Genomic DNA, 17387 nt, shown 5'->3' on the forward strand with positions numbered 1-17387 from the left:
TCTCATGTAGCCCAGGCTGGCTTCACACTATGAAGGTAAGAATAACCTTTAACCCCCAGACCTTTCTTCTTCTATCTCCCAACTGCTGACAATATAGGTGTGTGCCATTATGCCGTCTTTATGTGGAGCTGGGTGGGGGTCAACCCTTGGGCCTCAAGTATGCTTGACAAGCACTATCAATTGCGCCTCACCCCCAAAGCTCTGTGTGGAGGCCAACAGTCAAGTTTAGGTGCTTTTCCTCAAAAGCTGTTAGTTAACCTTGTTCTTGAGACAGGGTCTTTTAACAAGCCTAGAATCTGTCAAGTGGATGGGCTGGCCAGCTCCAGAGTCCAGGGTTCCCCTATTTTTTACCTCCTCAGCACTGGCTTTTATAAAATGTGTGTTCTGAGATCTGAACTCTGCTTCTCATCAAGTACTTTACTGACTAAAGTATGTCTCTGACTCTAAAACTTAATTTAAAGACAAAAACAAAACAAACAAATAAACAAACAAAAAACCCACAACCAATCCTGGGAATAATAGAATATTTTGGGATCAGAAATATCACTTTAGCTCTGTTTTCTCATCCCATATCCAAAACAGACTTGTCAGAGTCAACTGCCCTCTAGAAGGACATCCTACCCCAACATCTGGTCTTAAATTTAGCCTCTTACAACAGTCAACCAAATGTTTTATTTTAATAATCAAGAGATTTCTCTGGGCTGGAGAGATGGCTCAGTGGTTAAGAGTACTGACTGCTCTTCCAGAGGTCCTGAGTTCAAATCCCAGCAACCACATGGTAGCTCACAACCATCTGTGATAAGATCTGATGCATACACTCTTCTGGTGTGTCTGAAGACAGCTTCAGTGTACTTACATATAATAATAAATAAATCTTTAAAAAAAAGAGATTTCTCTAGCTACATAAAAACGTACTTTTAAACAAACTATTAATTTGGATGTAATGGTTGGAGACACTTTTCACTTATATATGTTAATATCATTATTTTTCTAGCACCCATAGCAAAGTACTTTGTATTCTTTTATAAAGTCTTTTACAATGTCATTTCTTCCCAGATTATATTTTCAACACAAACCAGCAAACAAAACAAAAGGATTAATATTTTACCTAAAACAGGAAATACTGTTAGGTTGAAATCTCTAGCTTATCAATAACTAAACATAAAAAGCAAGCAAAAACAGAATATGCCTTTTTAATTCCCTATGAACACAATCATTCCTAAATTTAAAGCCTAGAAAGGGATCAACTTCCATAAATCCTATTAGAATTATTGTTTTAAAAAAAAGCTGACAAGGAGCTGGAGAGGTGGCTCCGCGGTTAAGAGCACTGACTACTCTTCCAGAGGTCCTGAGTTCAAATCCCAGCAACCACATGGTGACTCACAACCATCTGTAATGGGATCTGATGCCCTCTTCTGGTGTGTCTGAAGACAGCGACAGATAAGTTACATAAGTAATTTACATAAGCAACTAAATACATAAGTAAATAAATAAATAAATATAAAAAAAATAAAACTTATTAAAAAAATTTGACAAATCTTCCATTTTATCTCTCAAACAAATGGCTGTAGTTCCAGCCTGACAGGCATCCTCAGTGGCTCCTTGCTTCTACTGTACAGCTAATACTAAGAATTCAATTTTCCAACTACAAGCAAGACAGCCTAAAACATAAAGCTTGACAAAACTGGCCAACATTTGCAAAGATGCACATGACTTTAATTCTAGCACTTGGGAGGCAGAGGCAGATCTGAGTTCAAAACCAGCCTGCTCTACAGCGTAAGTTTCAGGACAGCTAGGGCTACATAGCAAAACCTTGTCTAGAAAAACAAAAACAAAACAAAAAACAATAAAAATGCTCTTTATATTTCTACAAATGTATTTATTGTCTAAAATGTTTGCATCTATGTATGTATGTGTGTGCATGACCACAACTGGTGCCAGAAGAACACTGGATCCTCTGGAATTTAAGTTACAGGTGAGCTTCCATGTGGGTGTTGGGAACCCAGGTCCTCCACCAGGACCGAATGCTCTCAGCAGCCGCGCATCCCTCCAGCCAGTCGGCTTTGGGCACTCCCTGAGACAGCTGTCTTGCAGTCCTCCCTTCCACAGTGCTGGAGTGACAAGCGTGTATGCCACAAAAGGCACCAGCCACATCCTCTCCCTTGACCTAACAACTTTGCCCTCCTCTCTCTCCCAGACTTGTACTTCTGCAAGAACATGCTAAAGTTGGGAAAAAACTATCATTTACTTTTTTTACCCTCAGAGGTCATTGTGCGAGCTGACCAGTTGTTTTTAATTGGCAAAATGACTCTGATTTAGAAACAGTCTATCAAAGAATTAAAAAATTCTCAGGAAAACTGGGAATGGATCTTTTAAATAACTTCAATTATTTTTAAAATGGTATCTCAATTTCCCTAATTTTTAATAGTATTTTCCCTAAATAATATAAAATCACTTGTAATAGGAATGAAATATATTTGTATTTCCTTCCTGTCATTTACCTACGTTCCTACTCTCAAAACTAAAAATAAAACTGATTTTATGTTTTATTCTTAAAAATATAAATGTGTTTATTGAGCAAGGTATGGTATCACACTTTTAGTATCAGCTCTTGGGACAGAGGCATGAGGATCTCTGTGAGTTCAAGGCCAGCTCATGGTCTACATAGAGTTCTAGGTCATTTAGGGCTATATAAAGGCTCTGTTCAAAATTTTACACACACACACACACACACACACACACACACACACACACACACACACACAGAGGTATACTTGTATTTGTTTTAAATATGCACACATGTATGACATCCTGCATGTATGGAGGTGGTCAGAGGATCAATCACCTGCAAGAGTTGTCTCTCTTCTACCTTGTGGGTTCCAGGGACCAAACTTAGGCTACCAGACAACAAGCACAGTTACCCACTGAGCCACCTCACTGACCAATGTTCTGCTTTTTATATTTAGAACTGTACTTACATGTGAGGACTTTCTGTCATCAGATGTTCTCTGATGCTTTAGCATTGTTTTTGATGGCTGCATTATCCTTTAAGGATACAGGACAGTTTACTTGCTTCCAATTTCCATGCACCTATTTGGTCTTTCTGTGATTATAGCACTGGGGTCTGAACCCAGGACTCAAATGCTATCATTAAGATTCATCTCTCACACACACACATACACACACACACACACACACACACACACACACGTTCCTCTAGCTATACATCTTCTTAGCTAGCATATACTGTAGAATTATACAAGATGATACTTTGAAAGCAATCCTTAATTGATTTATACCCCGTCTGCTCTCCTCCATCCTGCCCCTCCTCACCAAATCAGAAGGGAAGAAAAGACCAGAAGCATTTTATGGCAAAATCCTCTTTGTGAGTAAAACCATTTCAGAGGCAATGTTGGGTTTATAAAATAACTTGACTAATGGATAAAAGATATGAATGCTTATAAGCCTTAAAGGTAATTTAAGGATTTGTGTATCCTAATTTGTTAACCAAAGGAAAAATGAGAAATACTGGCATGTTTTATTTCCCATTATCATAATACATTTTTAAACAAAATACTTGAAAGCTAAATTGACAATTTCTAATTATGAGAAATAACCTTGATCCTTTCAAAGTGGGGATTCTAGACTTTATACTGTATTATTATCTAAACAGGAATGCCATGATAATGAATATGGTGAGATGTTTTGGTAATGCATGAAACAAAAGAAATAAGGTTAAGTTTTGAATGGTATTGGGGAAAAAAAAAAGAAATAATTTATCAGGCATTTACTCAAAATTCCCTGGGTTTAAACATATCCCTTTTTTTCCCTTGAGAGACACGGTCACAGGCTGACCTGAAACTCAACAGACAGTAAAGCCTGTCTGCCCTTCAACTCCTCCCACCTTAAGTCATTAGAGGTGTACCCTGTCATGTCCAGATCTGAATTTATGCTTTCTTCATTTTCTAGCCTTAACAACAGATATGATCAATATATAAGGAAACGAAGTTTACTTTCACAGTTGTTTTTGTCTATCACTGACAATGAAAAAAATTCTAATTCTTGCTGTTAGTAGGAAAGGAGAGGTGGAAAGTGCCTTTCTGGAAGATGAGATGCCCATGTATTTTCTCTAAGTACACAGAAAACGCAGTCTTCGTTCTTAAGATAAACTAAACTGGTGCAGATACAATCCAAAAGTAGCTATGCAGCAATCTTTTGGTACCAGTTACTACTGTCACTTCAAATTTAAATTTCTAAGCCTTTTTATATTTACCATATATAAGGAGCCTACCATGCCATATGAAGTATTACTTATCACTCTTAAACAAGAGTGCTACTTTCATAAGATAGTAAACCTCAGTCTGAAAAATGACTCTTACTGAAAAGTGACTGCTCTTCCAGAGGTCCTGAGTTCAATTCCCAGCAACCACATGGTGGCTCAAAACCATCAGTAATGGGATCCGATGCCCTCTTCTGGTGTGTCTGAGGATAGCTACAGTGAACTCACATATATAAATAAACCTTTAAAAAAAGGTAAAGATAAAAGGTATTTTGCCTACAAAAAGACACAGAAAAGAACCAGAAGATTTTTGTTGTTGTTGTTAATCAAGCGTCTTATCTCCCTTTCTAACTTCCCTGTCATTAACAAGACTCTAAGCAGCATAAGAGTCTGGGATGTGCCACATCTAGACATTTGTCTTTGTCTGTCATGCACAAGGTCTGAATTCCTCCGCATCACAGAAACTAATCAGGCACAGTGCATGCACACACACACACACACACACACACACACACACACGCGCGCGCGCGCGCGCGCGCGCACACACACACACACACACACATAATCCCAGTATACATCGGGAGGATTAAGTTCAAGATCTTCCTTGGCTACAGCTGAGTTTGAGGTCAGCCTCAGCTACAATGAAACTGCCTCAAACAAAACAAAGCAAGCCCTAGCATGCCGCAGTCTACCCTCACCTCACCTAACATGAGCCCAGACATCTGCCATGTTGGAATAGCATGAAGCCTAAAGATACACTCTGTGCTCTGTCCTCCGGTCTCATGCCCCTGAGAGCTTCATCCTTAACTGCCTGCTTCTGGGCTCTCAAAATCCATTCCATCCATTAGCCATAATCCATTCCATTCCTACAGGTGTGTGACTGTCCTATTAAAAGATCTTCAGTGGTAGAAATTTCAGGAAGAGGAAAATAAACATAGTGTCAGTTTTGTTAGGAAAGCATCTCAGGCTGGGCAGCAGTGGCACACGTGTTTAATCCCAGCACTTGGGAGGCAAAAGCAGGTGAAACTCTGAGTGAGTTCCAGGACAGCCAGGGCTACAGAGAGAAACCCTGTCTGAAACAAACAAACCAAAACAATGATACAAACAAATAAAAACCTAGGAAGGTCTCTCTGTGTATCTATATAGGCAAGTATAAATCCATGTACAAAGGGAATAAAAAGAGCTGAGGCGACATCAAATGTTTACAGCAGTCACCTCTTAGTGCTAAATTATGGTTGTTATCTTACGTTGTTCTAGTAGGAGTTCCATCATCTGGGGTCCTCAGAAACTCTCTTCTGTCATTCACACTATTCTTCTGAACACAGCTATTGCAACTCTACTTAACTCCGAATATTCAAACTACCTGAAATATGTTTCCTTCCATTTCTACCTATGAAGATCCTACATGTTCTTTAAAATTCATTTCCACTGCTGGTGGTGGTGGTAGGTGTACACCCATAGGTGCACATGCAGAGTCAAGATAACTTTGGGTGTCCTCTTCTGTCATTCTCTGTAGTAAGAATTCTGGGATTTTAGTTTCTTTAAAAACAAAAACCAAACCAAAACAAAACAAAACCAGAAATCTTATAAGAATGTGCTTTCATTTTAATCCCAGGTGTGGGATGTGAGGCTGCTTTGGATTATCTGCAGCAGCTGACAATGCTCCAGCAGAGGCACGGTTTTGCTAGCTGCAGAGTTTCTGCAACTGTGATATTTGGAATTCTGGGAATTTTCAGAGGGTACATAAAATGTTAGAGGAAGGGTTGTTGGCCATGGGGGGTGGGGGTGGTCGTAGTTTGTTAGTAGTCATGCTCAAAGAAGAAAAATTAGATTCAGGATCTCTCTCTCTCTCTCTCTCTCTCCCTACTTCCATCCCTCCCTCCTCCCTCCCTCTCTTCTATCCTTTCTCTCCTATCTAGTGCTAGGGAAGAAATGGGAGGGGGAGAAGAACCCACAAAGCCACAAAGACCAGCTGCAATGCTCCGCTTTATTATTCTCTTCACACAGTGTGTACTGAACATGAATCTGGCCACTGAGGGTGCAGAGAATTCCCAGTATCTCCTGTTCCTACCCCTTAATATCGGGGTTACAGACACAAATGGCTGAGTCTGTTTTTTATGTGGGAGCTGGGGATGCTTATTCAACAAGTGCTCTTATCCCGTGAGCCATCTCAAGTCTTACCCCACCCTCCAAAACCCCCCAAACTCAAAGCTTCTTTCTCTGTGTAGTCCTGGCTGTCCTGGAATTCTCTCTGTAGTCCAAGCTGGCCTAAAATTCAGAGAATCATAAAGGTATGGGCCATCACCACCCAGTGAGTCTGTTATTTTCAATGTTTCAAACATTGCTACCATGTTCCCTTTTCTTGCCTAGGGCAGACATCAGTAACTGAGTAACTGACTTCTCTGAAATCAGAATCTTCAATTCAATTCAATTCAATTCTTTCTAGGCAGGCCTTACTGATCAATTCATATTGACATATAAAAGGAAGCTTGCCTGCTCTTCCGGGAGCATAGCGGCATACACAACTGCCCTCTTCTCTCCAAAACGATTACTTCTTTGTAGTCTTAGAGAACTTCTCTCTCTAAGGTCTATTAAGAGTTATTACTACCATGTCTCCCCTTCCTCATAGGTTTGAATGCGCATAGTGAAGTAATGGTGTTAGACTAGGCCTCATGTCCCACCCAGAGTCTGTGTGACATCCACAGCTGCTGAATGGGACTCATTTTCTTTTTTTTCTTTCTCATATCTGATCATTCAAAATGACTTGTTTGAAAACCTTATTTTAAAATACTTGAATTTTTCTTAAGGATTACTAGCCCAAGTTTATTCTATCAATTTTAGATAAAATGTGTTTTCATGTACCATAGTATTGCCTGATAGTGCAGGATAACACAGCAGAGTCCAAGACTGCAAGACAGATTACAGAAAGGGAGGCACCCCGTGAGGAGGCGCCCCGTGAGGAGGTGCCCCGTGAGGGCACTGGGCCCATTCTCAGAGCCTTTATCTAAGGCTGAGCTGAACTGCACAATCACACCCTTGGAATGTTAAAGATCCCACCTCCACAATACAGTTCAAAATACTCCTTTAGATAATAAAGAAACTAAAGGACTCTGAACATCAAAAATATACATTGCTTCAAAGGGGAAATGAGCTTTAAAAAAAATGAGACAGAGCAATGAAAAAAAAAGAATGAATGAAAAGAAAAAGAAAAAGGGAAAAAGTTAGGCAAACAGTCTGGTAAAACCCACAAAAACTGCTTTACCCAAATCAAAAACCCAGTTCAAGCAGTATGGCCAGAATCAGAACTACTGTAGGACCTATGCTGCCATCTAGAGGCTACAGACAAGATTTTTTTTTCTTCACCAAGGACACAGACATAGTGCTGAATATGTCTTATAAAAGTCAGACAAGAAACCTTGACACCAAAGAAGTAATCCTAGAGTATAGAGTCACAGTTATTCTCTCCTTCAATCACAATTTAAAATTTGAATTCAACAGAGCTAGTGTCCTTAGAGCTAGACATTGTGGTCCATGCCTCTAAATCCCAACACCTGGGAAGTGCAAGTAGGAAAATTGCCTTGAGTTCAAAGCCAGCCTGGCTATACAAGCAACATCCATAAGCAAAAAATGTAGGAGGAGAATAATTTCTTAATTAATAGCTACTTTCAAAAACACATGCACACAGGGTACTAACAGAAGAGTCTAGAAGCATTGTTTTTTCCTTTGGTATAACCACTTTACCATACATTGGAACAAACTTCAACAATGTAATTGAGTGAAGTAACAAGTTTAAATGGGGCAGGCCAGATACCTTTGTAGGATTGTTTGATTCCAAGTGCCCACAGCAGGTGGCTCACAATGGCAGGGACAGCAGTTCTGGGGGTCAGATGCTTCTGGCCTCTTTGGGCACTCGGAAGCATGCAGGCACACATATATGCAATTAAAAATGAAATAAATCTTTTGCAAGTTGAAAATGAAGTCTCAATTATTATTGTTACATGAAATGTTGCTTTTTAAAACTAAGAATCTAGCCAAATAACACTCTTACTCAAACTGCTAAATGAACATGCATGATTAAAAATTATCTTTGAACACACACAGTCTTTCACACCACACTAAATGCTTTCTGCCCAAGATCAGAAAGACAAAAAGGAGATCTACTCCTACCACTTCTGTTCACTACTGTGGTGAAATTCTCACTAAGGTAAGAAATATATATATTTATAAATATATGTATATATAAATAGATATATAAATATATATAAATCACAAGATCTTCAAACACTACTTCTCATTACTAAAACACCAATTATTTAATACTAGAGCAGTTTTCAGAAACTTTTGTCCTTTGAGTTTTAAGCAATAGCTTCATTAAATACAGTGTGTCATTCCTCTAAGGGCATCCATCAACAACTGGCCATTCGTTTATTCTACCCGCAAACATTTACACACTGCAACCTTGCTATTATGTCAGTTGACCCACAGACTACAAAGACAATCTCAAAAATGATTCTTATCTTAAAATTTTCATTTAGTCCAAGAGCTAAAACAAACATAACAAGTCCCAAGAATGGCAGTAGTACCTTAAAAATGAAACAAATCTATAAAAAGAAGTTATGGTATTCTAAAACCTGTACTCCACAAGAGTTATCAGACAGATAACCATGCACCAAATCACAGGAAGGCTCACCTTCCAAAAGATACAATCTAGTTTTTCTGCCAGCACTAACTACAAGGTTCTTGTTATTCCTATACTATCACCTAACAATACGGTGAACTAACAATTATGCTTTGAGGCTAAATAATTTTTGCATTTTCCATCTCATCATCTTCATCAGGGCAGATATTTGCATGGAAACAGTATCACTGGTCCCCAGGACCCAGTTCCTACTGCTTATTTTTCACCCTTGTCATCCTTTCAATTAATGTAGGACAGAACACTCAGACATCAAAAACCAGATTAAGATGTCAAATGAAGGGCAGCCCCTAGAACAGATGAAGAATCTAAGAGGACCAAAAAAGGAAAAAAAAAAAAAATAAAGATGTTTTTATGCAAATACACTCTACTCATTAAAACAAAGCCACTGTATCCAAGAAGTCCAAAACAGTATCAATGTAATCCTCTCCATTTCTAACTTAAAGCATTTTCTTACCTCAACTAAAGTCACTATGGTCAAGAAAAATAGCAGTGAGTTACAAAGTACAGTTACAGAAGTTGAAAGAGGCTCAGTTATGAACTAAAACATAATTTAAGAGTCTCTACTGTGTTTATCCTATCTGTACTGGCAAGAAGTCTTTGTTATTCAGTTTAAAATCCAGTGATTAAAGTCACGCATAGTGGCTCACACCTTTGATCCCAGAGCTTGAGAGGCAGAGGTGGGCTGGTATCTGTGAGTTTGAAGCCAGCCTGGTCTACAAATTGAGTTCCAGGATAGGCAAGGCTACGCACACAAACCCTGTCTCAAAAAAAAAAAAAAGTTCAATTATTAAGATGACTTAGTTGACTGCAACTAACCCCAATTCCAGTGTCTTCAGTTCTTAGAAATACAAATACTTGGCAGTAAGGATGGTTCAGTGGGTAAGGGAACAAACACACTGTCAAACCTAATGACGTCAGGTTAATTCCCTGGAACCCACATTGATGGAAAAAGAATCAGCTCTCCCAAGGTGTTCTTTGACTGCTGTACAAATGTATGCACAATGAAGTTAATTAATTGGAAAATTAAAAACACTTATCCACCATTAAAGACATTACATAAAATATCGATATTGAAAGTGCACAATTTAATGTGAAGCGCCACAGCTTCCATTCAAAATGCCTATTCTCAATGTACAGAAATTTATCGAATTGTACAGACTTTGGTTAATTTTGGTGTATAATATTTTTATTTACTTGTGAAGTTTTTGCTTTGTTTTATGAGACAGGGTTTTTCTATGTAGCACTGGCTGTCCTGGAATTCTCTACATAGATCAGGCAGGCCTTGAACTCACAGCAATCCACCTGCCTCTACCTCCCAAATTCTGGGATTAAATGCTTGCACCAGTATTTGCAACATTTTTTTAAATAATAAAATTTATAAAATTTAAAGTTATACTAAGAACAGTTAATAGTAATAATGCTTTAATTGTGGATTTTTATACGGTGGGAATCCAATAAAATAGACTTCATTAATGCTTAGTGAACAAACTCATTATTCTGAAAACTAGTAAGCAAAAAACAAGCCATTCATCTTTTTGTTCTAATGGGAACAACTTTTGAGACCATCAAATAACTGATCACTTCTTTATAAGAAAATTCAAGATAATAAGAAGGGATGACAGAATAAGATTATCACAGGCTTGCAACCTTTATTGAAATCCTGGAACTAGACAGTAACCAAAGGCTGCTACTGTGGATAAGGGTTAATGGAAAACAGACAGGCTGGCGATACCTTGATCAACTATCGATCCTAGTGTTAAGTGAAAAGAGATGAGCAGACAATATCCTTAGATAGACACAACACCTATAAAATATTCCTGCCAAAATTAAAATAAAAACTGTAACCTGTATCAATGCAAGCTTCCAAATCTAACCTCCAATGAAATAAAAATATACATTCATAAGTACGTCTTCAAGGATATAAGCAACAAAGTACAGATTGAGACAAATTCCAGAAAAAGTCACTAAATTTTGTAAATAGCAAGAAAAAAAAGTCAAACTAGATAAAAAACTGAGAGAGTATCAATTAAATATAGCTTATAACCCTCATGTAGCTCATGACTAAAGGAAACCAACTGTATGTATAGTCATTTGTAATTCAACCAGGGAATTACATGGTTCAGTCATCATGACTGGGTAGTTCAAGATACTAAGTAGCTTGTTAGAACTTTTCAGGCATAAGCCAGGCATGATGGTATAGGTCTCTAGCACAACTACTTGGGATGTTGAGAGCACGAGTTTGAGAGCATCCTAAGCAACATGGTAAGACACCTCCTCCCTATTCCTTCTATATAGAAGGGTTGCCTAGATAGCCCAGGCTGGTCTGGAACTCACTATATGGCCCAGAGGACTGGCTTCAAATTCATAATCTTTCTGCCTCAGACTTCTAAGTGTTGGAGTACAAGTGTGCACCACTATGCCTGGCCTGTAAGACTCCCTTAAAGAAATAACAGTGGAAATGTAGTTACAATGTTTTAAAGCCTTACCTTTTGGAAACATAAATGAAGCTATTTGGCACTAGCAGTAATACAGGCATCGGACTTGCATTAGAATGACTATGATATTGGGAGGCTACTTGTTATAAGTGAAGCCAAATTGGACATACTCTTGATTACAAAAACTGGATCATTGATATGAGCTTACTATTCTGTTCTCTACTTTAGTCTAAGTTTTTTTCTGTCATAAAGAATGGGAAAATATTTTTCTCAGCAGATAATGATTAGACAGAATGCAGTGACTTCAGCTACAACTAACTAGAGATGGTAACAGCATCTTCTTGATATGACAAGCATAAAGTTTACTCCATTAAAAATGGCAAAACTAAGGCATTGATTATTAAGATGATTGCAGCATTTATAATCTAATGCTAGACACAAAAGGAAGGAGTCCTATGCCATGCAAGCCACTCAGTCATGAACTTAACAACCACAGATCAACCTTCTCTTTATAAACCCTAGCTAGCAATAACACACTTAGTATTAATTAATTCTGCCAAGGCATAATCTTTAATGCAAGAAAAAAAGCACCAGAGCACAGCAGAGAGGGAGATGAGGATCACTTAAGAGTTCTAACTTAAAGTAGTATATTATTGCACGAGCCTTGATTCCTGAAGGGACTGAAAATGTTTTTGGTTAAGGAAACCCAACTCAATCATGGCTGGAGTTGTGCCACTGTGGTGGTGGAGCGCTTGCATTAGGCCCTAGGTCTGATCCTCAGCACTGGGGTGGGAAAAGCTAACTGGGAAGGCCAACAATGGAAAGGAAAGCTTAAGAATGGCAATGATGAGGTTAACTGTTGCACTTGATAGTAACAAACCAATGCCATCAACGTCACCATAGGCCTGTATACTCTAAAATAGGTTACAAGTTATCCAATTCTCTTAAACAGTTACAAAACTGGAGTTTTTAAACATCAGATTAGGTGCCTCAGGAAGTGCTGCTTGAGGACAAGGTTCCAGCCACTGTACCGTCAATAACAATCTCTTCTTTCAGTTACAAAGTGAGAATTTTCTCTAAAATCTAAACTCATAACTCTACCATCTGAGTACTATGCCACTGAGTGCTATGGTTATATTTCTAGGCATGCATCACCATACTCAGTTAAACTTTTTTTTTAAATATAGAAGCATGGATCAAACGCAGAGCCTACTATATGCTAGGCAAGTACTCTAGTACTGAGGGATACTACTAGCCCAAAGAAATAAATTTTGTTGTTTTAGTTTTTGAGTCAAAGCCTCACAATATAGCTCTGATTACCCTCAAATTCGAAGATTCTCCAGTCTCTACTTTCTGAATATTGGGGTTAATGATGTGAGCCATGATGTCAGTGATCAAAGGAATAATTTTAAAACAAAGGGCATATGGACACAAATGAGAAAATTTTTGAAAAAAATAGTTTTACACATTTAATTGATTTAGTGTGTGTGTGTGTGTGTGTGTGTGTGTGTGTGTACACATGCACTGTTGAACTTGCATCATCAGGCTTGGCAGCAAGCATCTTTACCCACTGAGCAATCTTGGGAAACAAAGTCTTATCCATAGGCACAGCCGTGTTCTTGGTCTTCCATATATCCCCTCCCTCTCATTCCAGGCAGTCTGTGTCAGACCAGTCCTTCTAAACTCTATCTGCACCCAGGGCTCAGGCTCACTCTTGCTATTGCCAACGGTCTGGCACAAGCACAATCATGTGAGCTGGAACACAGCAGCTAACATCCCTCCTGGCCACTTTCTTTTGGAACATCTGGAAAAGATACTCTTCCTTCCTTTGGGAATCCTGAGATTCAAAATCACAACTGGATCTCTTTTTGCTCACTTTCCCTAGGGCTGAGAAAAAGCTAGCAGCAGCAGCAGCAGCAGCAGCAGCAGCAGGCTCTAGGACTAAATGGCATGAAGAAAGTGGAGCCCAGATACACAAAGGCAAGAATAAGAACACACCCTGTGACGTCACTGAGAGCCCCAAATCTAGACACTCAAGGCTATCTGTACCCCTGGACTTTAAACACACAAATGTGAACTGACAATGTTTGGATTGAGCTTGTTTTAGTCTTGTGATATCACTTATAACCAGAAGATGAAGTTCAATCAATATTCTATCACATTCTGACACAAAGGTACCAAGTCACACTGAGTTCTTACCTTCAGAAGGCTTGTCTTTGTCTTAGTAAGGGGAAATGATATTTTCATGAGTTATACCTAGAAGTCATATGGAACATACACATACAACCCGTATCAAGTTAACTGTGTACTCACACTCATCCAGCCCCAGCTGGTAGGCCAGGTTCTGGAGGCCTCGTACCTTCTCCATCAGGTTAGCCGTGGTGAGACTCCCCAGTTCTGAAATAAAAGACTGTATTTCAGTATCACTTCTCTCTACTCCTCCAAGTAACAGTTAGCTTGGGTTGACAGTTCTTGTAATGAACACTTCAGGCTGGGCTGGGAGGACATACACTGAACGTCAGAACACTGGCCTAGCATGCAGGAAGCTCGGGACCTGACCACGAAGCACAGTGAGAGGGCAAGGAGGGTGTCAAGCTGAAGTCCTTTACTGAAGAAGTGCAAGACAGAACCTTATTTCTTCTCTTCCAACTTTACATATGGTTCAACAAAGAGTAAGGATTTCTACCACTGCAAAACACCTTGGCATTATACTTAACGGTTTTTAAGTGTTTTTTTTTTAATATTTTCAAATATATTTCGTGTGTATGTGCGCACTACTGCATGTGTGTCGGAGAACAGGCTGAAGGAGTTGATTTTCTCCCATCACGTGGGTTCTAGAGAGCAAGCTGTGGTTGTCAGAGCTGGGAGCAAGTCCTTTTTCAGCTGAGTCCTCTCACTGTATCCATTTATAACATTCACTTCTGCCTATCACACAGAATGAACATACTAATAAAATATGAAGCTTTACAGTGTGACATGTCACTGAGAAAACCTTGCAGACATATCTTGGTCATGTAAAATAGATGTCTCCATTTCTAAATTCCATGTTTTCAATTATACATAACTGCAAATAACAGCAACAAAATACTGTTCTCCGTGCTCCCAATGGCAGAAAACAAAAACTAAACATAAATCCAAATCTCCCCTTCAAATCCAATTTTCCTTGTTTTGTTTTCAATTAATTACTCTTTCCTCCCAGATCTTACTTGCTTTAAAATAAAAGTTAGTCCCCAGATTTTCACTTCAATAGCACCTAATTCTTTGTTTAAACTAGAGGTCAGTTCACACGAAGCATAATGAATGCTACATGAACTCCCACTAAATAGTCAAAGCTTTCTTAACAGATGCTCATTCTTTGTCACATAAACACTTTTGAATGATCAGGACAATAAACTTGACATGCCTTTGAGACAAAATTTTTCCACAGGTTGGAAAGAATCAACATTTAAACATGCAGAGGGTGAACAACAGTAATACCCTTATTAAATTTCCCCCCTAATTATGAAGGTCCCGCTAGGTGTGACAGTAACCACACTTCTGAAATCGTAGGAAGGAGCTCTGGGCTTCTGTTATCATCCTGCAGTCTCACCCACATCCAGCACATGGGACTTTCTCAACTGCTTCAGCTGTTTAAATAGCTCAAGAATCCCCGATTTTCACCTAAATTTCAGTCTTTACCACCATCATGACTCTCAACACTTTAAGAATAATTGCTTTAAAAAGAGCAAAGTCATAAAATTAATGTGTTAAATTTTCATTCTGATTGAACTAAAACGTTTATTAAAAAAACAGTAGTCATTGCTCATAGACTTCTTGATAGAAGAAACTAAAAGGACAGAAAGAAATAAAATAAATAAAAACACTAAGGTAGCGGTTCCTAACCCTTATACAGTTCCTCACGCTACGGTGACCCCCAACCATATTATTTTCATTGCTATTTCATAACTGTAGTTTTGCTACTATTATGAACTGTTATGCATATATCTGATATGTGACCCCTGTGAAAGAGTCACTTGACCCTGAAAGGGTCAGACCGCTGTACTAAAGGGTTGTCATTTAATAGTATTAACAGCTATATAAGGCACTTCTAATACAGTGAAGACCAGACTTCAAAAGATCAGAATTTAAATTTTACAAACGTTAAATACTAGCCATTTTGTCTCCAAACCTTGGCTTTTAATCATAGCTAACAGGGCCTTCATAATTAAGGGAGAAATTTACATAAGGGGTTTTTTGTCTAATGTAAGCATTATACAAAATTAATTTTAAAAAATAATAAAAGTGAAAGAGCCCATGGTGGATTCTTAAACTGGCTACGTTTCCACACATGCAAAAAGTGGAGAAAACATTCCAGTCAGAAAAAGACAAAAAAGGAGGCAGAGCAAAGCCAAGAACACTGTGGAAGCAGTGACAGAAAAACTGCCCAGGGATTTGTGGAAGGTCATAAATGGAAGAGTAAATGTAAGAGGACAAGCCAGGTTTGGTGGCTGCCACAGTCCCAGGTACTCAGAAGCTGAGACAGAAGGACGCTCGTGAACTCAGAGACCAAACTGTGCAATGGAAAGAGACACTACTAAAACAAAAATAAGTCGGATGGCTGTGGTGCGGGCCTTTAACCTCAGTACACAGGAGACAGAGGCAGGCACAACTCCAAGTTCCAGGCCTGCCTGATCTACAACAGCCAGGGCTACACAGAGAAACCTTGTCTCCAAAACCCAACCCAAGCCAACCCAAGCCAGAAAAGAGAGCAAACGCCAGCATCACAGACCTTTTAACATATCGATGTCATCACGCTCTATCTCAGCCATCCATTTCGGTGGAGAGCTTGTGATGGGCTGTCAGAAAATAAGAATATATTCATTCAGGTACATCCTTCTTATAAGAATGTAGTTTGTCACACAGCTTTCAGATTGTTTAAAAATCCTGGCAAACTGCAATCTCAAGAATCCAGGTTTTATGGGTAGAGAGATGACTCACTGGGGAGAGCACTGACTGTTCTTCCAGAGGACTCAGATTTGACTCTCAGCACCCACAACCACCTGTGGCGTCAGACACTTGGGATCTGATGCCTTCCTCTGAACTTCTTGGGCACTAGGCACAAATATGATATGCAGACATACTTGCAAGCAAAATACCCACATACACAAAACAAACAAACAAACAAACAAATTTTTAAAACGAGGTTTCTAGGTCAAGATCTTACTTTAAAAAGTCACTGCACACCGGGTAGTGGTGGCACATGCCTGTAATCCAAGCACTCTGGGAGGCAGAGGCAGGCAGATTTCTGAGCTCAAGGCCAACCTGGTCTACAAAGTGAGTTCCAGGACAGCCAGGGCTATATAGAGAAACCCTGTGTCGAAAAAACCAAATCCAAAAAACCAAAAAACAACAACAATAAAAAAAAAGTCACTGCACAAAATGCTGCTGCTCAGTTACAGAGATGGGCTCAGTGGACTGAACTCAGGCCATCAAAATTGACAATAAATGTGTTCACCTGTTGAGCCACCTCGCCAGCCCAAAGTACACAATTGTATTGTAGAAATTTTTAGAAAATTTCAGCATTTTAAATATCTTCTCATTTCTATTAAATATCTTCTCATTTAAGTAAACTTAAAATTATGAAAGCGCATTTGTAAGATCAGTAGCTTTCAAATCTACTTGCATGTAAGAAGGACGCTCGTGAACTCAAGAGACCAAACTGTGCAATGGAAAGAGACACGATTAAAACAAAAACAAGCCGGATGGCTGTGGTGCGGGTCTTTAACCCCAGTACACAGGAGGCAGAGGCAGGCACAACTCCAAGTTCCAGGCCTGCCTGACCCACAACAGATAGATAACTCTAAAAATAATGTTAATAGACATAGTAGGATAAACAATCTGAGTAAAGACTGAGGCAAAAAGGACGGGAAGTTCAAGGTCAGCCTCAGTTATGGTGGTGGCTTGAGGAGAATAGCTCCTATAAGCACATATACTT

The 17387-nt window shown here is 39.0% G+C and overlaps 1 protein-coding gene across 3 annotated transcripts in view; it reads right to left on the reverse strand.

The window, feature by feature from the left end:
• The window catches only part of Lin52 (lin-52 DREAM MuvB core complex component), a 78874-nt gene that overhangs the window by 54993 nt on the left and 6494 nt on the right, over positions 1-17387 (reverse strand). For all 3 annotated transcript variants that reach the window (XM_052185459.1, XM_052185461.1, XM_052185460.1), the window contains exons 4-5: positions 16182-16248; positions 13727-13810 (exon numbers count right to left, since the gene is read on the reverse strand). In XM_052185459.1, coding sequence (XP_052041419.1) covers positions 13727-13810; positions 16182-16248 — 151 coding nt within the window. The remainder of the gene's footprint in view (positions 1-13726; positions 13811-16181; positions 16249-17387) is intronic.

Source organism: Apodemus sylvaticus, chromosome 6 (assembly GCF_947179515.1).
Source record: "Apodemus sylvaticus chromosome 6, mApoSyl1.1, whole genome shotgun sequence".
In the NCBI taxonomy this organism is placed as follows: domain Eukaryota; kingdom Metazoa; phylum Chordata; class Mammalia; order Rodentia; family Muridae; genus Apodemus; species Apodemus sylvaticus.